The sequence below is a fragment of the Pelodiscus sinensis genome, chromosome 11, assembly GCF_052426305.1.
Source record: "Pelodiscus sinensis isolate ZL-2025 chromosome 11, ASM5242630v1, whole genome shotgun sequence".
In the NCBI taxonomy this organism is placed as follows: Eukaryota; Metazoa; Chordata; order Testudines; family Trionychidae; genus Pelodiscus; species Pelodiscus sinensis.
In genome coordinates, this window is record NC_143062.1 from 17,294,646 (window position 1) to 17,316,049 (window position 21,404).

General features: G+C 52.5%; 2 protein-coding genes across 5 annotated transcripts; both read left to right on the top strand.

Annotated features, from left to right (window-relative positions):
• The first annotated feature begins 3,108 nt into the window (after positions 1–3,108).
• ARL2 (ARF like GTPase 2) lies at positions 3,109–6,925 on the top strand. The gene is made up of 5 exons (XM_006136561.5): positions 3,109–3,291; positions 3,904–4,014; positions 5,094–5,256; positions 5,703–5,783; positions 6,329–6,925. The coding sequence occupies exons 1-5, from the start codon at positions 3,164–3,166 to the stop codon at positions 6,461–6,463; spliced, it is 618 nt and encodes a 205-aa protein (XP_006136623.1). The 5' UTR covers positions 3,109–3,163; the 3' UTR covers positions 6,464–6,925.
• A 2,132-nt stretch (positions 6,926–9,057) lies between these two features.
• On the top strand, positions 9,058–21,037 carry SNX15 (sorting nexin 15). Of its 4 annotated transcripts, none has more exons than XM_075939156.2 (8): positions 9,058–9,245; positions 9,829–9,864; positions 10,345–10,465; positions 11,278–11,393; positions 11,928–12,207; positions 14,932–15,075; positions 15,472–15,643; positions 18,091–21,037. In XM_075939156.2, exons 1-8 carry the CDS (start codon positions 9,147–9,149, stop codon positions 18,098–18,100), a joined length of 978 nt encoding a protein of 325 aa, XP_075795271.2. In that variant the 5' UTR covers positions 9,058–9,146; the 3' UTR covers positions 18,101–21,037. The 4 variants fall into 4 exon arrangements, with proteins under 4 accessions (XP_075795271.2, XP_006136625.2, XP_075795270.2 ...); XM_075939155.2 differs by having other exon boundaries at positions 9,061–9,245; positions 15,365–15,643; XM_075939157.2 differs by lacking the exon at positions 9,058–9,245 and adding an exon at positions 9,341–9,458 and having other exon boundaries at positions 15,365–15,643.
• Positions 21,038–21,404: the final 367 nt, after the last annotated feature.

A 21,404-nucleotide genomic window follows, 5' to 3' on the forward strand; every position in this document is an offset into this window, starting at 1 on the left:
CAGTTCCCAGGCTATGGGTGTGGTCCTAGAATGGGATCTGCCTCTAATGACCTTCCCTATTCCTCATTTTCTCTTCAAAGTACTTGCAGCTCCTTAATAGAGCCCGACAGCAGGAATCCTTCCCAGCACTGAGCTGAGATGTGTGTGCTATTAGGGGAAAAGAGTGGGATAGCTCTGGTGGAATGAAACCAGCCAGGCAAAAGGGTGTTCTCACATCAAACTGCTACAGCCAGATTCTCACACCATAGCTCCTTTGCCCCCTCCAGTAAAGGGATCATGTAGTGGGTGTAAATTACATTGTTAAAGCAGAGAGTAAAGGTGCCTTAGGCCCAGATCCTCAAAGGTATTTCAGCCCATAACTTCCATTGAAGGTAATGGAACCTGAATGCCATAGAGGATAGGGGCCTTATACAGGCCTAGCCTGAAACTTGGTGCTCACCTCAGACTCTCAGAATTGAGATCTGACAGGTGGCATATCTGGTACCTGTTACTTTGCAAAGAGATATAACTCCACTGGTGGGTTGTGTGTGTCTGGGGCAACAAAGAACTCCCTCTACTAAACCTGTGTTCCTTTCACATTGTTCTTTAAGCTAGAAGCCCCTGTAGCTAGATGGGTATGGGCATGTGGGAGGAAGAGGTGTAAGCAACTAGTGACTGCTGCACTGCTTTTGGGGCCGAGAGTAGCCAGGCTGCACCCTAGAGACCCAGCAACAGGGACTAGTCTCTTCTCAGACCCAAGGGGGTTAGAAGCTTGTGGGACACAGGATTGGGTCCACTTTCAACAAATTACATACAAAAGGACTGGGCTTGGCCTATTTAAAGCAGTACCATGCTGCACTCCTCCAGTTGGATGCAGTTCTGAGCTGTTCCCTACAGCAGTGGTGGATAACCTGTGACCTTGGGGCCGCATGTTGCTCATCGGGTTCTGTGTGTGGCCCACAAGATATTTTTCTTTACAGTTTTTCATTCATGGGGTTGTCCGCTAAGTTCTGTCTGCCTAGCTTTTTTCCTACTGGTATTACTAAAGCGATATGCATATAATCAAAGCGCTGTTACGGTTCAATCAGCACACGAGGTACACAAGCACAGTTAGCAAAACTACCGTAGCCCAGGAGACCATCCTGGGTACAACAATCTTGTGGCCCATTGAGATGGAGGGCCTGAATGGCCCCCACACTAGCCTAGGTTGCCCATTGCTGCTCTACAAGAAGGGGAGTAAGCTATAGCAGCCTCGGGTGCCTTTTTACCACTATCACTATGATCACTGGGGGTTGTCCTATATTTGCCAGTTTCCCTCTCCCAGCTGACAGTCGTAATGGAACAAACTGAAGCAAACAACAATTGGGCCCTTCGCCTTTTGAGGAGAGCAATGTGATCTCATTGCTACCTGGGACGAGTTGAATAGAGAAATAACTTCTCCCAAAAGCTTATTGGTGATTAATAAAGTCAGTGCCCTCCTAGATACTATTTCCTACAACATTGTTTACTTTAGTTGCCAGTAGCCTCATTCCCCTTAGGAAAGCAAAAGTGTCCCCTCTCTCCAGGCTCACTCCTGTGCAGGGTTGAAGGACCGGTTTCTCTCTTACTCCTGAGGGTTGGACCCTGTGGAGGTAGGCAGAGGGTGTTTGCTCATTTGCTCAGGTAAAGGGGACTTTGCTCTCCAGAGGTCATACTCCACTATCACCTGCTAGTATGACATTCAGTCCCAGAATGGTGACACCAGTTTTCTCACTGATCAAATAGTTCAGTCTGTTCTATAGGCAAGGGAGACTTGGCGGTGACAGTGAAGTGAAGAATGGCTGCACATCTCCCTGCTGTTGGTTACTTGTACTGAATTTGTGTTTCTCTGCTCACCACCTTCAATAGCTGCCTGGTTGTGCTGCAGCACTTCTAGTAGAGAGATGCAGAAGCATTTGCACACATTGCATAGCACCAGCTAGGTGCTTTGCAGCTGTTGCAGCACCCTCTCCTTTCAGTAATAGATAGCTAAACTAAGGATGTTAAGTAACCGTTAATTTACTAGTCAAGTAATCAATGGAATTTCCATCGACTAGTCAATAGGCACTTTTTGCGTTTTTCCTTTGAAATGTACAAGAGCCCCCCGCTGGGGCTCTTGTACATTTCAAAGGAGGAATGTGGAATTCCGGGGCTGCAGGCAGCATGCCAGCTGTGAAATGTACAAGAGTCCCCAGTGGGAGCTCTTGTGCATTTCAAAGTGGCAGCGCAGCATGGAGCCGGGATCAGCTGTGCAGTGCTGCTGCTTTGAAGTACCTCCTTTGCTGCCTCTATCTGGTCGACTATTCCTTAACATCCCTAATCTAAACATAGTATATCATCCACCAGCTATGCAAGTAATGGGTGCTTTGCAGAATCAGCACCCCATAGCAGTCCTTACCCCCAGTGTAATGTGCACAGAAGCTCTGAGCTGTGATTGCGGAAAGTCAATCTTCAGTAACATGGGAGACATTAACACCGGTGAAAACAAAGGTGCCATTGCCTGTCTTAAGGGATCTGGTGTGCAGGAGGCCTTGCTTTCAATAAGGATGGCCGGTTTGCTCTTAGCTCTATCTCCAGAATCTGCATCAAAATAAACACAAACCTGTGCTATGACAAACTGGGCCCAGACATGGCCAAGCCCCCAGTGCATCTTCTCTCCTGCACTGGGATCTGTGCTGCCTGCAGAGATGGCAGGAACCCAGCTGGTGGGGTCAGGGCCAGTAGCTGCTAGCCTGGCTGTTGGGGGTGCACTGCTGCTTAGCTGATTCTTCCACCTACAGTCTCTCACAGCCCCCACAGCAGCAGTTTGCTTTCACCCTTGGCTGGTCACCTGGCTTCGAAGGGGTCCCATCCAACTGTCCCATTTTTAGCTTGGCTAGTTTTCCCTACCGACTTGTAAATGAACCCCTTTGAGGGGTTGTAGTACCACTCTCCGCCCGTAGGTGACGCTGTGGGCCAGCCGATGGTCCGCCCTCTCTGTGATTCCTGGGGTTAGCATCTGTGATTTCAGTCCCGACGCCTAGGTGGCGACGTGGGAAAATCTAGCCCAGTGAGTATTTCTCCTGGTGGCAGGGCTTGCTCTCGTTGGTTTTCGGCAAGGGCGGGACTTGTAGTGAGTGTACCCAATAGTGATCAGATCCATGATGATTGGCGGCGACGTAGCCCAATGGACGCTGGTTGTGGGAAGCCGGTGCCGGACGGGGCGGAAGAGGCGGCTGGTTTGCTGGTGATGGGGCTGCTGACTATCCTGAAGAAGATGCGACAGAAGGAGCGGGAACTGCGGCTTCTCATGCTGTATCCTTGTGCAAGGGGAGGGTGGGCTGTACCAAACGTTGCAGGATAAAAGGGGCTTTTAAGTGCGAGCGGCGATGGTTGTACCAAGATTTTGTGGGAGGCGGGTTTCCAATGGGGCTATACCAAGGGTCGGGGGAGAGGTGTATCCTGTGGGGCTGGGGGGTTGGGCTGTACCAAGGGCTGGGGGAGGGGTGTGCCCTGTGGGATTGGACTGTACCAAGTATTGTGGAGGGGTGTAACCTGTGGGGCTGGGGGCTAGGCTGCACAAAAGGTTGGGGGGGTGTCTTGTGGGCCTGGGATCTGGGCTGTACCAAGGGTTGGGGGTAGGGGTGGGAGAGCCTGGGCTATACCAAGGGTTTGAGAGGAAGGGATGTATCTGATCTGGGCTCTACCAAGTGTCCTGGGTAGGTTCTCTATGTTGTGGGTAGGGGGGTGGGATGTACCAGCTGTCCTGTATTCAGTGAATACAAAGAGGAGTGTACCAAAGGGTGATGGATGGGGGAGTTTACTAGGAGTTTCTTTTTTATGGGTTGAGCCACCATCCAGCTGTGACACGAATGTCCCACGTCCCCCATGTACTGAGCTGCCTTCTCCTTGACACATTTTCCACAGTGGTCTGGACAATGCTGGCAAAACCACCATCCTGAAGAAGTTCAACGGGGAGGATATCGACACCATCTCACCCACACTGGGCTTCAACATCAAAACCCTGGAGCACAGGGAGTGAGCGCCGGGCAGAGTGTCTGATCCATCCATGGGCCCAAAACCTGCCCCTCCCATCCATCCCTTGAACAGGATTGTCCCTTCTAAGTCTGATCCTTGCCCTCTCCCCAGACTGCAAACCCTCAACCTCTGCCCAGACCTAGTTTCAAATCCCCTTAGCCACTGGCAGTAGCACTGTGGAAAAGGATCTTGAGGTTTCAGTGGATTACAAATTGAATAATCAAATAAATTGAATAATACAAATTGAGTTAAAATGTGATGCAGGTGTAAAAGGCCTAATATTATTCTGGGGTGTATTAACAGGAGTGGTGTATGTAATTCAAAAGAGGTAATGGTTCCACTGTACTCTGGAATACTGTGTCCAGCTCTGTTAAGGGCTGCTCTAAAGAGGACTGTCATCAGTTGTCTTGCCTTCAGTGGACATGGATAACAAGAAGCAACAGGCTTAATCTGAAGCAAGGGAGAGTTAAGTTTGATATTACAACATTTTTTTCTAACTATAAGAGTAGTTAAACTGTGGAATAGGCTTCCAAGGGAGGTTGGGAAATCACCACCAATGGAACTTTTTAAAAAAGAGGTTGGCCAAACACCTGTCTGGAATGGTATAGGTTTGCTGGGGGCCTACCAACAGTGCAAGGGGCTGGACTTGATGACTTTTCAAGGGCCTTTCCAACCCTACAGTTCTGTGATTCTATACCACACCCTTGATTTCACTGCCTAATAAACTCTGGTCTCCAGCCAGTTCTGTATTCTTTACTCCAAGTTCTGTACAGAGATACCTCACAGTTCCTGCTCCCCCTTGAGCTTAACCCTTTGGATTATGGGGGTGTGGTTCTTCTGCCCCCACAGGCTTACCTAAAGCAAGATGAGGTTCTCCAAATCACCAGCTCAGCCCCTTGCTCACTTTCTGTGGTTCTTAAGGAATTTGGAGCCAGGAAGGTTTGGTCTCCTCACAGCCAGCCAGATACAGAAGAAACATCCCCTCCTTCGTCCAGGATGCCTGTTCCATATTACATACTGGGATCTTGCCTGATTGTCCCTTTACCTCCATACTCTGTCTTTTTTCTTCTGTTCCCCAGCTTCAAACTGAACATCTGGGATGTGGGAGGCCAGACATCCCTGCGCTCCTACTGGCGCAACTACTTTGAGAGCACAGATGGTCTCATCTGGGTGGTGGACAGTGCTGACCAGCAGCGCCTGCAGGTCTGCAAGCAGGAGTTGCAGAGCCTCCTGGTGGAAGAGGTGGGAACTGCACCTGTGGAGGAAAGGGGGAGGAGGGTGTGCCAAGTGTCTTGGAGAATGGGCAGATGTATCCTGTGAGGGAAAGGAGGTGGAATATATGCAATAGGTTATATGAAGTCCCTTGGAGAGGGGGTATATTTTTTGGGCACTATCCTGTGGGTGGGTGGGCCAGCTTCTGGCTGAACCAGGCTTTGGTTTGGGCTGCCAGAGGGGCCTGGTTTGGTGCAGGTCTGCTGGAAGCAGGGCCTGCCTCTGCTGCAGAGAGGATCCTTGTCCCCCTGTTTTCAGGTCTTTCAAGACTCAAAAACAATCCCTGTCTGGGACAGAGCAGGAGAACTGTGGTCCAACTGCTAACTGACTGGGAGGGTGGTTGAAGGGTTAACAGGAGAATGGTGGGGCCAAGACAACTGGGCCATGCAGCTTAGCCTGTGCTTCTCTCCCTACAGCGCCTGGCTGGAGCCACCTTGCTCATCTTCGCCAACAAGCAGGACCTGCCAGGAGCACTGTCTTCCAATGCCATTCGTGAGGTAAGAGCCACTGGCCTGAAGCAAACTAGGGATCTTGGTCAAGGGACATGGACATAGGTACAGGGTTTTGGGCCTAGTGTCCCCACTGCTGTCCCCATGTCAGGGCACCAGTCCTGTGCCCAGGGGCCCCAGCCTGGGTCAGTGAGGGGCATGGACGGATAAGAGTGAGGGCACTGCTCAGCACCCCTGCTCCCTCTCCCCTCCCCCCCCAAAAAAATGTGTTCCAGCACCACTGGGAGTGGGGTTTGTTGGTTGTAGGGTAGGGTGGGGAGGGACTGGAGTCAGCTCTTCTCTTCCCAGCTCTGGAAGGGGAATGGAGTAGAAGAGTTACGCCAGATGAGTGGCAGCCTCAGCTCCTGGTTTGTCTCCAGTTCATCATTGACTCACTGTATGATCTTTCTTCTCTCTGTGCCACAGTTGTACCAGGTTGCGAGTAAGGGAGGGAGCAGGGGTGGGGTGTGTGCTAGTGTTGGGAGATGTGGGCTGAGGACAGGTTTGGTCTCAGCTCAGTCAGGTAACTCAGTATCATCTCGTCTCCCCTTCAGGCCTTGGAACTAGACAGCATCAAAAGCCACCATTGGTGCATCCAGGCCTGCAGTGCCTTCACTGGGGAAAACCTGCTGACGGGGATCGACTGGCTCTTGGATGATATTTCCAGCCGGATCTTCACGGCAGACTGATCATGCCTCAGACATGGCCCCCCTCCTCCTTGAGGGCTGGATCCAAGCTTTGAACAGCTCCCATCATGCTTTCCTCCAGCAGTCAGTCACCGGGACAGCAACTCCCCTTGGACTAAGTCTGGATCCCAAATGTCCCCTGGATTGGCACAGAGCTTAGTACCCCTGACCCAAAGGCCTGGGTCTTCCACATGTGTTTCAGGGTTTGAGCTCTAATGCTGGCAATTGCCCTAAATGATGGGGCAAGCTGGGGAACCTCAGGAGCCAGATCGTTTACAGTGTGGGGAGTGGTGGCAATTCCCCATCATTGAAGCACAAGGCCTGTTGAACTGTGTACACGGATAGGACTGGCAGAAAGGAATTCCTCTTCCCCCCCCTCCCCCTCCCAACTCTCCCCAAATAACCCTGCCTGTACGAAATATTCACATTTTTCATTTCTCGCGCTAATAAAATCAGTGGCCTGTAGTCTGCTGTGTCTGGGTTCATTGACTCTGTGTGGGTTGCCTTGCACTTTTGGCTTATGTCACCAGGTTCCTCAGAGAGATGAACTTCTTTTAGGGATTGCTCCACATGTCCAGCAACTGCATCTGTTTCTCACAGACGAGTTGCAGCCTCAGCCTAGTTGCTGATGGGGGCAGAAGTACTCGAGGTTGGGGAAAGGGTCTGCAAGGCTCTCCCTTATCCTCCCACTCTATCCTGAATTCTCTGTTGTTTTAAGCAATGAAAGATTCACTTCCTGTTCTTAACTGTTACTAGGAGCTATTAAACAGCCCCCTCTGTCCCAGTCTCTGGTGTCTGCATCTCAGAGCCAACCAAAGGAGCACTGAATAAACAGCCCCTGCTCCCTACCACAGGCAGCTACATCTCAGCACTATATGAGGGATCCCTGTAGTAGCAGCACTTGTACCCCACCCCAGAGGCAGCACATTTTAATGATTGAGATAGTTTAATAATTCACCTCTTTCCAGTGCATATAATCTCCTTTTGCTTTGCAAACTCTGTACCCGCCTCCCCCCCCCCCCACCGCCTCCTTCTGGCATAGCACCTTTGGGGTGGAGCAGGGATAGCAGAGCCATGAGAGGTGCTATTTTGACCAAGATCCCCGAGGCAGTGGGAACTTTTGGGATGCCGCAAATATGGCCTCTGGTCAGTTTTGTCCATACAAAGATGGCAGAACCTCAGCTTTAAGATATCCCTCAGTGCCAACCTGCGTGGGCTGGAGCACCTGCCTGGGGTCAGAACAGGAAATGCAGATTGAGGCTGTGGGAAGCATCTGGATTTCAAACCTTATTGCCTGCTTGTGAAGTGCATCAGCAGTAAAAGGGTGGCACAGTCTCCCCATTCTCTATTTTTCTCCGTTGTCATATAGCCTCTTGTGACCCCTTGCAGACATCTGATTTGTCTTGTCTACCCCAAGTTTAAACTCACTTAAACTACTTACTTACAAAATCTTACTAGATATTTTAGTAATGTCTATCTGTTTGTTCAAGACCTCCTCCTGAACAGTAAGTGCTAGAACCACCAGATTTGGTATGCAGCTTCCTCTTATCATAACTTAAAGCAAGGTCAGGGTTGGGTTGAGGCAGGATAATGGGGTGTGCATGGATTTGATTTTCTCATAAAATGGAAAGGGTGGGGTTTGGCAGGAGGGAGTTATAATGCAAAATGACTACGGGGGACGGGGGGCAGAGGTGGAGACTAGGAGAGCTATAACTGCATTGGGCCAGCAGATAGCAAGGATGGAGAAAGGGTCACCTTTTATATATTTCAGTGTTTGTCTGTTCCCCAGCTGGGAGATATGCACACCACCTCACCATGGCTGTGCCCACTACAGCTGCAGCAGCCATGGACAGGTGCATCTCACCTGGCCCCAAACCGCTACGGTAAGAGTGGTCTCGGGTTGTCTACTCTCCTCAGGGCAGCCTGCATACTGAATTCCTCATCCCCAGCCCCACCCCAGAACAATGATTTAAAAGAAGAAAAACAAAACTTATTTGAGTTAAGGACCCAAGCAACGCTGAGTAAATCTTTTATCAGGCATAAAATACAGAAATGTCCCAGCATTTGCATTTATTACTGAAAAACTTCTTGCTTTTCATTTTTACCATATAATCATAAAATAAATCCACTGGACTATAAATACTGTACTTGCATTTCAGTGTGAAGCATACAGAGCAGCATAAACAAGCTTTATGACATTTTAGCTTGTACTGACTTAGCTAGTGTTTTTCCTGCTGCCTCTTGTAAAAGTTGTCAGATATTCAGATGAGTTGATGTATTCGCTGTAAGTCCTGTGTGTATCCCAGGGGTATGCATAACACTGGTTGACTTGACTGATTGAGAGCCACAGTTGTAACCTGCTCCCTTTACCTCACCTCCGCCCAATTACCCTTTGGCCCTCCAGTCTTCCTCCCTGTACACCTGGGCTTGACTCCTTGCTTACCCTGCCTCTAAGAAGGGCTCACTCTCCAGAGGAGCCCTTCACTCTTCAGCTCGCCTGCAGTTTTGTACTTTACACACGCTCCCTGGGCTGGGACAGGGCAAGGAGGCCCGGCCACGCATGCGTACTGGCTGTTCGGCAAACCCACGCTCCCTGGCGGCGGTCACTGCTGCTTGGGGCTGTTAGGGGCTGGGGAGGGGCGGGCTCAAGATTTAAAGGGGCCGCAGCCTCAGTGTGCGGAGGGAGATGGCCTGCAGGGTGAAGGATGAGTACCAGCGTTATTACACGGTCACGGAGCCGAGGAGCCACCCCAAGGGCCACACTGAGTACAAAGTGACAGCCAAGGTGAGGGGCAGCGCCTGGGACCTTCCCCAGGGAGCTGCGCGCGGCCCCTTTAAGGTGAAGGGCCCCTCCTGGGCAGCTGGGGCTGCCGATGCCCCATGGAAGGAGGGCGCCTCGCTCGCCCACCTTAAGGAGGGCGCACGGCGCGTGCAGGCGGGGTGGGACTTGTTCCCGATACTTTCCAGGGTGAGGGACACTGCGTAGCCGCTTTAAGAGGTGGGAAGTTGCGAGTGGTCCCCTCCGAGGCTCCGTTTTGGGGCGTCGTAGGTGTGGCCCTTTTAAGACGGAAGCGTCCTGCAGGGGGAGCCCTGGGTCCCGGGAAACCCACGTGGGACGGTGCCGAGGCACGTGGATGTCCCAGGTCAAAGGCACGTCCCCATTGCCCACGTCCCGTTAAATGCCCCCCACGCCCGTGGCTGGCCCCGGTGGGTGTCCTGCCTCCCCATCCCACGCGCTGTGGACATCACATTTCCCGCCTCCTAGCCTGATAGCCCCATGCCCTGCTGGTCCCTTCCTTTGCCCTGAACCTCCCCACTGCCACCTCCCGGCTCAGAAGTTGCTGACTCCTCCTCTCTTCCCTCCTTAGTTTGTTTCAAAGACGAAACCAGAAGATGTCAAGGAGGTGACTGTTTTAAACCCGTCTGATGGCTCGTGCAGGGGAGGGGTGCGAAGAAGGGGTGGGATGAAATCCATAGCCATCCCTCAGTGTAGAGTGTGTGGGGGGGTCCCCACTACCAGCTAGCCCACACTCACAGCTGCTCAGCAGTGATGGGAAAAGTCCCATAACTTGAGGTCTGATAGAGCTGAGTTTTGGGGACAGTTTTGGGGCTTTGAGTCCTATGGCAAAGGTTGTGGGGGCAGGGATCGTGTGACTGAAATCTGGGGGTGAAATTCCAGGGGCTTTGGAAGGCAGAAATCCAGGAGTTTGAAGTAGAAGTTCTATCTGGAAGGAGCTGGGTCCATAGATTTGGATTTGGAGGTTTGAGCTGAAGGGTTGCAGTTTGGGGGAAAAGCGGAGGGTCCCTGGGACTGTAGAAGCTGTGGGCTCAGCGCATGTCTGTGGCTAGTTAACTGGGGCACCTGGGGGGCTCTTGTCCTTCAGATCACAATCTGGAAACGTTACAGTGACTTCAAGAAGCTGCATGGAGACTTGTCCTACATCCATCGCAATCTCTTCCGGCGCATGGAGGAGTTCCCTGCCTTCCCCAAAGCCCAGGTCTTCGGTAAGTGGCTTCCCGAGAGGTGGGGGCTCAACAGCCAGACTCTTCTGGTTACTCCCAGAGCAGGAGCAGTGGCAGAGAGTGCTTCCCTCATTCCTCCCCCATGGTCAGCTCCCTCGTCCCCACAGTACAGCCCCCCTACCGCATAGCCTTTTCTGCTTCACAGTGCTCCACAGCATCCCATAATGTCTACCCACACATCCAGCGCCTTCTGCACAGTCCCCTTCTTCCCTTTCCCCAACAGCTCCCTTTCATGCCCCCAGCACCCTGCAACTTCCCATAGGTTCCCACACAGACTCAGAACTCTCTTACTGCCCCTACCACATACCCAGATGCCATCCCCTCCCCCTGACCCAGACACAGCAGTCTGAGTCCCCAACCCACCCCCAGAGACTGCTGGTGTGGGGCAGTTAGACCCACCCTTCAAGATGCTTCACACCCAGGTCACCAAATGAGCTGCAGATGGGAATGAGTCTAATTTATTGGGATCTCGGACTGGATCAGAGCTGGGAAAGGTCCCATATCTCATTTCCTGCCACCTGGAACCAATCCCCTGCCCTGGGGACAGATTAGAGCTGATGTCCCCACAGGGGAAAGGCAGTCATTGCTGGACATGCTGCAGGGGGCTCACACCAGATTCACAGGACAAGGGATGCATAGTGGATCATACCACATGAAGTGAATTGTGGTGGGATGTCCAGGCTTAAGGGTGGCAGGGCTGAAATGTACCATAGGGCTAGAGGGGGAGTGGCTGGTCTGCCTGGAGAGGCTAGATGGGTGCTGCATCACAGTGCAACAGGAGCTCTGTCCCGCAGGCCGCTTTGAGCCCGAGGTGATCGAGGAGCGCAGGAAAGCAGCTGAGGCCATGCTGAGATTCACGGTGCACATCCCTGCACTGAACAACAGCCCCCAACTCAAGGAGTTCTTCAGGGTATGTGAGTAGGGCTGGGCTGGGTGGGCTGAGAGGGCCCTAGGTGCTCTGGGGCCACTGCTGATGCATCAGGCTGCTCACACACATGGTAGCATCATCAGGCCCACTCAGTTGCTCTACATACCCCTTGAAAAGCTTGGGCTGAGGAGATCCTCACCTCCCCAGCATACAGCAGAGACTCCTCTGAAAGGTGACAGTCAGGACTAAATGGGTTAGAATAGTGGGAGCTGGGAGTCCTGGGTTCTTCCCTCAGCTCTGGGAGGGATGCAGGACCTGGTGGGTTACAGTAAGTGAGGGGGGCTGGCTGGTATCTGGACATCTGGGTTCTCTTCCCGGTTCTGCCACTGACCTGCTGTGTGGTCCTGGGCAGGTCACTTCCCCCATGTGTGGCCTTCCTCCCTGCCGTGTGTGTGGGAGCATTCCTGACTGCTGCCAGTGGAGCAGCACAAGACCAATACCCCATCCCTGACCTCATGACCAGTCTAGCATCCCAAACCCCCGCTCCTCCTTCACTATGCTGCTTCCTTCCTCTAGGATGGGGAGATAAAGAGACCACTGGAGGCCTGTGACCTATGCATCCTGCCGCCCCCTCTGATCCCAGTGCCACAGGAGGGCACGGATATTGGGGATGATGCTCAGGGATCTGTAGCAGAGCTGGGACAGCATAGCCTGGAGCCCGATGGGGAGCCGGAGCCGCTGGATGGGGAACTGGAGCCGCACAGAGGGGAGCAAGTCGAACCACAGAAACCAGCGCCCCTGGGAGCTGTAAGGGCAGCATGCGAGGAGCACAACAGGGGAGATGGAGAGGAGACAGGTATGAGAATCCTGCTGTGGGTTTTGTAGGTTACAGCAGGGCAACCAGGAGTCAGGGTTCTGTCCCCATCTCTGGCAGGGGAGTCATGGAAGTTAGAGCAGGGGCTGGGAATCAGGACTCCTGGCTTCTATCCCCAGCTGTGGGAGGGGGAGCCTGACCAAGTGATAAGAGCTGGGTTTTCTGGGTTCAGTTTCTGGCCCTGCCATGAGCGCCCAGTGTGACCTTGGGCAAATGACTTCCCCTTTGTGTGCTGCTCTTCCTCAGTCTGCAAAATGGGGACAATTATACTGATCAGCCTCTCCGCAGGGCTGTAAAGGGTTAATTAACTGCTGTGGGCAAAGCCCTTGACTTCCGCAGAGGAAAGGTACAAAAGAGGGGCAAAATATTATTGCTCCGTTAAATGTTGTGTTGTTCATCTGTGACATTTATATCATTTAACCCTGACCTTGGCTACTCAGACACACCAGCCTTGTGCTTATGGCACGGGGAGCAGGAAGGGAAACTGCTTTGAAACTCAGATGGCAAGAGATTTGAGCAATTCTTATTTATATTGTGGGAGGATGAAGGGCCCTCACTGCTGATACATCGGGCTGCTCACACACATGGTAGCACCAATGGCCCACTCAGTTGCTCTACATCCTCCTTGAAAAGCTTGGGCTGAGGAGATCCTTACCTCTCCAGTGTACAGCGGAGACTCCTCTGAAAGGTGGCTGGACTCACTGGTCTAGGGTGCACCACAGTAGGAGAATTTAGGTTTTACCTGAAGGATCCCCTCCCCTGTATTAGGACCCCATTATTACCAGGATTGCAGTGGCACTTACAGGCCCCAGGTGAGCTCAGGGCTCATTGTGTTACATGGTCCCAATCTGGAAGAGCTCACAGTCTAAATAGATAAAAGGTGGGAAACAGAGACGGAGGAACTTGCCCAAGGTCACCCAGTAGGTTGGTGGCACGCTGGGAATAGAACCCAGGAATCTTGAAGTCCCACCCTTGTTATTGGATCATGTTGAACTGACTAGCCCAGTGATCAGCTGTCTAAAGTGGCATTACTAAGGTCCATTTCCTGGCAGGGAGGACTGGAGGCTGGGATTGGGAATTAGGTCCCCAACTCCCATTGCATTTCGATATTTCACACCATTTACAAATTCAGCCTTGATCTCCATGAAGGATTTTGCCCTTTCCAAGAGCTTGGTTTCCAAGAGCACTGACTATCCGTGGCTCTGATTGGGGCAGCAGGCGCTTCAGAACTCTGGGCCTCCTCTGCAGACCAAAGAGCAGGATTAGGGGACAATGCACCATAGGCACATGACATTCAGCTGATTCGGGGGGATGAGTGATGATGCATCATGTGGGTGGTGGTGGTGGTGGTGGGGAATGAGAGGATTCTACCATTACAGCAGGCGAGTCAGGAGAAGGGAACAAAGAGCCATAGTCACAGCCCAGCACCAGGGAGGGAATGAACAAAAGGCAGCGCTGGGGCTCTGAGCCTCTAATGAAAGGCTCACTTTCAGTGCTCGCCTGTAAAGATTGTCAGATCTCAGGCTCTGTCCTGTCTCAGGCCCAGCCTAGATGCACTTAGCAGCATGATTCATGTGGTGGCGGTACCTAGAGGCTCCATTATGGTGTAAAACTGGAGTGTACAGGATCCAGAGACCCTGACCAAGATTGGGACTCCACTGAGGTACACAGCAGCAGCAGTAAGCTAATGCAATAGCAGCTAGAGATCCCAGCTGTGGTCGGGACCCCATTGTATGTGTGCATTCATACAATATTGGGTGTGCATTAATAGTATGGTCATATCAGAGGCCCCAGCTGAGATCAGGGTCTCTGTAGTATTACAGTAGTACCTGGAACCAGCTGAGATTTGCACCCCATTATAGCATGCTCATTACTAGTAGTCCCTACAGGCCCTATTATGAAATGTGCTTTATTATTAATAGTTCAGATTGTACCTCCCTGGTCCAGTACCCTCAGGACCTGATTGGTCCTGAACCATGAAATCTGCTGGATATGGGGAGATCAATGCTGGATCCTCTGCTTCTGCCAGCTGCGGGGCTCTGCTCCAGTGGCAGCAGAGGGGCCGGCATTAACAGAGCCGGTGTCTGGGGGGATGCTCAGGGGAAGAGGCAGGGTGGCTGTGGAGCTCAGGATGGCAGCCCTGCAGATGTGCACTGAGCCCTGTGGCTGCTGGGCTACACTCCTTGCCCTCACCACCAGCCACAAGGCTGTGCTCTTGCCCTCCGGCTGTGGGGCTCCACAGCCACCCTGCCTCTTCCTCCAAGCATTCCCCCGGCCCCGCTCCTCCCCGGCCCTCGCTGAGCTTGAATGCTGCAAGTGAGCTATCTGCAGCACTGGGAGGGCAGGGGAGGAGTTGCTGAGCACGGGGCCTAGCTTATCTCCCTGAGTGCTCCAGCTCAGGAATGCCCACGGGGATGTCGGACACAGATGTTGCCGGACTACGGAAACTTCAACTACAGAGCATGTAGAGGCCCCAGCTATGACTCGGGTGGGCATGGTGTTAGTAGCGCCAACAAACCCAGTGAGCCAGTCCCTGCCCCAAACAGCTCTCTCACAGTGATTTTCCTGGCTGTACAGCAGGGGAAACTGAAGCCTTGAGAGCTAGATCCTCAGCTGATGGTGGAGCTGCTCCTTGGGCGGGTAGGAGATCTGGGGGTCCAGTCCAGACATCTGCACTTTCTCCTATGCTTTGTGCCTGATTTACAGGGAATCCCACACCGGCTGCTAAATCAGAGGAGGATCTGGATCTACTCTTTGCCTCTGTGGAAGAGGAGAAGGAAAGTGGGTCGCCTCTCCATGGCCCTCTGTCTGTCCAGGACCTGGCCTTCTTTGACCCCTTCGTCAAGGAAGGTAGGAGGGGTTAGATGGGATGCAGGTCATTGCTAGGGGACATCAGCTCTGATCTAGTCTCAGCGTGGTCCCACTTGGGACTGGATCAGAACTGGCGTCCATTGGCTGGATGCAGAAGTGGGGCATAGAGCCTAGGCGGGGTCAGGCCACTTGGCGGGTGCGGTGGTAGGAAGCTGGCCCTGTACTTCCATACTGGGAGGGAGGAAATGGAGGGTTTTGGTCTCATGAAGCAGGCATGGGGTCCCTGCTCCCTTCTAACATGCCCCCCACACACACACTGTGCTTTCAGAGCAATGCTCGACCAGCCCTTTCCAGGGGGCCACGTTGGCCGTGGGATCAGAGCTGCTCCCCAGCCAGGACATTGAGCTGGCAGCTGATGCCCTGTGGGACCTGCAGATCTCTCAGCCTGCGGAGCAGGAGGCATTACAGGGACTGGACCCTGGAGGATACCTGGCAATGGCCACAGAGGAGATCACACTGGCCTTGAAGAGAGAAGCAGCCAAAGACTACGCAGGGGCCCTCCATGGCTACCGCAATGGGGTGGACATCCTGCTGAAGGGGGTGCAAGGTACGGGGCCAGGGTAGGGGACCTCATTGATAAACTGGTATCCTTCTTAGCACAGAGGGGAAAGTGAGGCACAGAGATGATTAGTGACATCACCCACATGACATATGGAGGCTGCCAGAGCAGAATGCAGGAATCCTGGCTCCCAGCCCTCTGCTATAACCATTGGACTCCTCTCCCCTCGCCTGGCATCCAGCCCAGGAGTTCTGACTCTCAGCTGCCTCCTGTGCTTTCACAGGTGTGACTATTACAGCAGCTAGTAGCCCCTTCAGTGCCTGGGCCTGTGGGCAGTGTCACGGGGTCCTCCCTCCATTTCCCGCACAGAGCGAGTCACAGGCCTCGATTCCATCAGGCTTGAATTGGCCCGGTCTGTCAGGGGCGCAGAAATCACCCTACACAGGGCGACTCTCCCAAGCTGTGGTGGCACAGCCCTCCCCACATTGCAGCAGGAAACCAGCAGCCAATGCGCTTGCTCGCAGGAATGAGACTGATCCAGCCATTGGCTGGTTCAGTGAGCTCTATTCTTACCCTTCATGGCATAGGTAGAGCCAGTGGGTCCCTCCCTATTGCTGGCCAGCCAAATATATCCCAGCTGCCTGCCCAGCCAGGCCTTTGACCCGTGCTGCCCCTCAGAAATGGCCTGTTTCTCCTCCTGCTGCTGAACCCCTCACCAGCTCCTCTTCCATACACGCATAACAAGCAGCCTGGCCTGCAGGAGCAAGCTGCTGCTTGTGATGTGTGTAGACAGCAGCAGATGGCGCCAGAGAGCCTCTGCTTGCAGCACCAAGTGGGCCTGAGTGCTAGTGGAAATGGGGGTTGTCCCCATATCCACAGGGGGGGCTGCTGCCTGGACTGACCCTGGAGATCTAGATGTGATTAGAGGCAGTTTTCATAAGTTCCCACATTCCAGCCAGACAAATAGAAAGGCCCCAGAGTTCAACTGGGCCTCCCTTCTGTTGGTCCGAACGAATAGTGAGGCTACACTGGCCTCTGCAGTCCTGGATCTGGACCGTGGTGCATTAGGTGCTGCACAAACAAAGAACAGACAGTCCCTGCCCCAAAGAACTCCCCATTGAGGACAGATATTGCAAAGGAGCCAGCCGCCCTCAGCTTGCTGCCAGAAGGGAGGAAGAGCCAGGTTACCCAAGGTGTGAGATTTTCCCTTTGCCAGGGCTCCCTTTCCTCTCTAGCTCAAGCACAGATTTTGCTGGAGCTTTTTGACTATCTTTTCCCATCCTCGTTCCTTAGTGGACCCTTTATTTCCGCAGGGGTTTGCAAATTAACATAGGGTACTTCACAGCTTCTTGGATCCTCACCATGTCTAGTCTGGGCTACTGTGGCAAATAGAGCAGAGTAAAGAACAGACCCACAGATGCTTTCTCGAGATGTCACCGGCTGTGTCTAGGCTGGCAAGTTTTTCCGCAAAATCATATGATTTTGCAGAAAAACTTGCCAGCTGTCTACACTGGCCGCTTGAATTTCCGGAAAAGCACTGACGATCTCATGTAAGATAGTCAGTGCTTTTCCGGAAATACTATGCTGCTCCCATTTGGGCAAAAGTCTTTTTCCAAAATACTTTTGCGCAAAAGGGCCAGTGTAAACAGCACAGTAGTGTTTTCCGCAAAAAAGCTCCAATCGTGAAAATGTCGATTGGGGATTTTTTGCGGAAAAGCGCATCTAGATTGCCACGGATGCTTTTCTGCAAAAAGTGCTTTTGTGGAAAAGCATCCTGCCAATCTAGATATGCTTTTCCGAAAATGCTTTTAACGGAAAACTTTTCCATTAAAAGCATTTTCGGAAAATCATGCCAGTGTAGATGTAGCCACCAAGTTTGCAGGAGTAGGTCATGGTCCTGAAATCCCTGATCCTCAGCCCAGACAACTGCCAGTCTTTTGGGACTGGCTGACATAATGCTGAGACATGAACTTCTGCCCACCATTCTGCAAGAGCAGGTCTTCCCTGCAGAGTTAACTGTGTCTGCCTGTGAATTCTCTTGGGTTAGCCTAGCCTCAGCTGATGTCTGTCCCCACAGCTGGGAAGTGCTGAGATTTTGGGGGGCATCTTAGCGCCGCAACAAACTAAGTGGCTCTGATTCCAGTGAACTGGGGAAAGAGTCTTTCTGTGCTTTGGGGGCACACGGATGGGGATGCATTAGGGGAACGCACTGAAGGATGAGCTGCCTTCAAGCAGCACTAGCAGGCAGTCACACTGTAATTTTGCTATGCAAGCAGTTCATGAGATTCACTCACACCGCCTCGAGCCCATCTGGGGCCCACCAGCCTGAGTTAAAGCCACTCCCCACTTGCATTATTTCTGCAGCTGAAGACAAGTCCTCAGTGTCATAAGTTTCACTGCAGGAGGAGCTGGCTAGCACCATTGCTCAATGCAGAGAGCCAGCTCGTTGCTTGCAGTCATGGGCCCATCTGTGCCTTTCTTCTCTCCCTGCCCAGGAGACCCTGATCCCACCCGCCGGGAAGCAGTGAAGAAGAAGACGGCCGAGTATCTACACCGGGCAGAAGAGCTCGTTCAGCTGCATTTGACTCATCTCCAGCCATGATCTACGTGCCAGGCTGGGATCTGAACCTCAAACTGCCTTTGCAAGGAGCTCTAGGACCAACACATTCACACATCACTGACTTACCTGCAGCCCTTCCCTCATGTCCCCCCTGGGCTTAGAAGCAAGACTACAGCCCTCAGCTAGAAACACACCACATATACACCTCTCTGGTTTGCTGTAGCACAGGGCTGTATGGTGAAGGGAACCTTTCTCCGCACTACTAAAGATGTTTGTCTCAACAGCAGCTCTCCAGACAGTGGGTGATTCTTCTTCTGACTATTCAAAACACAAGACAAGGGGACAGTCTGGAAGCTCCTAGCTATTTGCAAAGGGGAGCAAGCACAGAGGGAGAAGTCAGCACCCCTGCTTTGCAGAAACGGAGGCACAGAGACACATGCCTCTCCCAAACTGGTGGCAAAGCTGGAAGTAGAACCCAGCAGACCAGGCACCTAGCGCCCTCTTGTTCTAATTCTCTAGACTCTAGCCCTCACTCCCCTCCCAGAGCAGGCAATAGAAGCCAGGTGTCCTGACTCCCAGACCCCACTCTGCTCCGTAGCTCCCCTCTCTTCTTAGAGCAGGATACAGGAGATCAGGGACTTGCACATGGGAACATAATGCTCTTCCTTCAGACAGCAGCAAGTCCTGTATCCTCTGTTGCAGCCACTCGAGGGGTGGAGGAAAGGAGAAGAGGGGATTGGAACACCGAGGACGCTGTGTAGCTTGTTGGCCAAGCCCACTGTACACATCAGGGGCTCCTTGCCCTCCATTCTCCCCCACAGCTCCCTGGGCATAGCCCTCACTTCTCTCAGGGGATGTTTCCCAAGGATGCCAGAGCAGCAAGGCATCTCACTGCCACCTGCCCTTGGCCTGAGGGGGTCTTCTGGAGCATCCCCCTGACTCCTGCAGCACAAGCCCAGCCTCTGCTAGCCTCCCTCTCTCTGTACAGCTGAGCCCTAGGCAAACACTCATCCCAAGTCGTCCTCCTGTCATCCTGGGGTGCCCAGCCTCTGACCCACTGTGCTCAGTTTCATCATGCCCACAGGAACCACACATGTCAATTTCCAAGAGACAGCTCCACCTTCCTGCACCGCTGAACACCCAGCACTTAACCAGAGGGAAAACCAACCACTTTATAAACAGAGAAGAGAGGCTCCAATGTCGGACGGGAAGAACACTGGAAACAAGTGGTTACATAGAAAACAAGGTTATCATATGCCTACAACTTACAAGATGTTACCCCATTTCCTGTAGAACAGCTTGCCCTATGTCCTTCTCCCATCTTTTTCAGCCAGCGTGGTTGAGATCCCCTTTCATAAGCTCAAGCACTCTGTCAGCCTGTCTTTGGAGACTGAGGGATTCCAGGGCCTTTTGCTGCACCTTTAGAAATACCAAACTAAACATTGGAGCTTGGTCTGAAAACAGGGATCTCATCTGTTCCTGCTCCAGCATTTCCCTCTTCCTGTTAGTTTCCACCTGGAGATTCCAGGAGCACCTCAGTTGATTCAGTGTGTTAGCAGCCTTCTCCTGGGAGACACCATTGGCCCCCAAGGAGATAAGTGCCTAACATGCTGCTTTGAGTGCCCTGCCTTTAACTGCAAGGCCTAGAGAACACAATTTGCAGCAGAGCCACAACTCCTCACATTTTCCATCTGTCTCACTTCTACTAGAGACCTTGCATGACCTTTTTGGTGACCTCTGGGGTGCCTGTATCCCTGTGTACCACTCTACTCTCTGCCAGTTGGCAGCAAAAGGCCTTTGGGCTACAACCCTTTATTTGAAAGACTCATGGTAACTTCCCTCACACCTGTCTCCAAGCCTAATGCTCTGTGTGTCCCCTTTTGCTTTTCTCCCACACCAGAATATGTGCATGTCCTCCATTGCCCTCTCTCCCCTATGGCAGGGATTCTGTGTGCCTTCCATTTCCCACAATCCAGGGTTTCTATGTGCCCCCTTTCTCCTCTCCCTCCCCCCATACCAGGGTTCACCATATCACCCTCATTCCCCCTTTCCTTTGCACTAAAGTCTTACAGATTTATCCCATTGCCATGACTAACCCCACTCTCCTTCATCAGTCAGTCACTCTACAGCTGGATTAGCAGTGCTCATCTATATATAAGGCTCTTAGCCCCACCCTCCACTGAGATAAAGCCTGCCAATGGGTGGGACTTAATCTATAAAACCCCATCCTCCTTCTTGAGTTTACCCATCAAACACAGCTTTCAGTTCAGAGAAGCAGGTGAGCCTTACCCAGAGATGGGGAAATGTTCAATGGGATGTGCTTGTTCTGGGAGAGAAAGAGAAGAGGGAAAATTATTTACTTCAGGGTTTTTAATCTTAACTGTTAGGAGAATCTTTTGGGCTGTCTCACTGCCGTGCTTGGGTAATACCCAAGTTCTCTGTGTTTCACCTGGTCCACACAATGACTAAGAGTTTACTACTACTGCTGCCTGCTAATGACATTTTTCTTGTGGCTTTTCTGGGAGAGGCCTGTGCTGCTTGCATTGAAGGGCCTGAATTCAGTCCTCCTCCTGCTGACTGTGGCTACCATATAGAGTAGGACTGGATAGAGCCTTTCCATGAGGTTTTGTGGTTAAGGCCCCATGGCTGGGACTCCAAAGACCTAGATTTGATCCCTGTGCTGTCAGACTCCAAGCGTGACTGGGCAAGTCACTTACCATTCCCCTACCTCAGTTGCAGAATGCTAGCAGGGTCTATCTTTTAATGTTTCTGAGGCTTGTAACTACTCTGATGGGTTCTTGCAGCTGGAGAGAGCTGACAGTTCTGGAGAGCTGCTGTTTGTTGGATGCTCTTAACGTGAAATAAAAAACTCAGGAATCCTGTCTCTTCCCTCTCCCTCCGCCCACCCCCGAGTCGCTCCCAGAGATGGTACTAGAACCCAAGAGACCTGACTCTCTGGCCTCCTCCCAATCCTGGAAAAAGAGTCCAGGAACCCTAGATTCCTGCCCCATTTATACTGCTGTCTGCTCCCAACAGGCATGACCTTAGGGCAAGCCAATTGCCAGGGCCCCATGCTGTTTGGTGTGTGCCCGCCTGGCCACTTACTGCCCTGGCAGCCACTCAGCCATGCCGCACAGCCAACCACAGTGTGCCACCTTGGGCCCTGCAAACCCTTTGGCTGAGTCTGGCTCCCAATGCTGGGAATAGAACCCAGGCGTTCAGAGCCTGTTACTGTAACCACGTGTGCAT

Bases quoted from the DNA above. Each gene is read 5' to 3' on its own strand.
- SNX15 (XM_075939155.2), top strand. From the start codon at position 9,147: ATGGCCTGCAGGGTGAAGGATGAGTACCAGCGTTATTACACGGTCACG. The intron at 9,246-9,828 runs GTGAGGGGCAGC...TTCCCTCCTTAG, and splicing joins AGTACAAAGTGACAGCCAAG to TTTGTTTCAAAGACGAAACC. The intron at 10,466-11,277 runs GTAAGTGGCTTC...TCTGTCCCGCAG, and splicing joins CCCCAAAGCCCAGGTCTTCG to GCCGCTTTGAGCCCGAGGTG.
- ARL2 (XM_006136561.5), top strand. From the start codon at position 3,164: ATGGACGCTGGTTGTGGGAAGCCGGTGCCGGACGGGGCGGAAGAGGCG. The intron at 3,292-3,903 runs GTATCCTTGTGC...CATTTTCCACAG, and splicing joins GAACTGCGGCTTCTCATGCT to TGGTCTGGACAATGCTGGCA. The intron at 5,784-6,328 runs GTAAGAGCCACT...TCTCCCCTTCAG, and splicing joins CTTCCAATGCCATTCGTGAG to GCCTTGGAACTAGACAGCAT.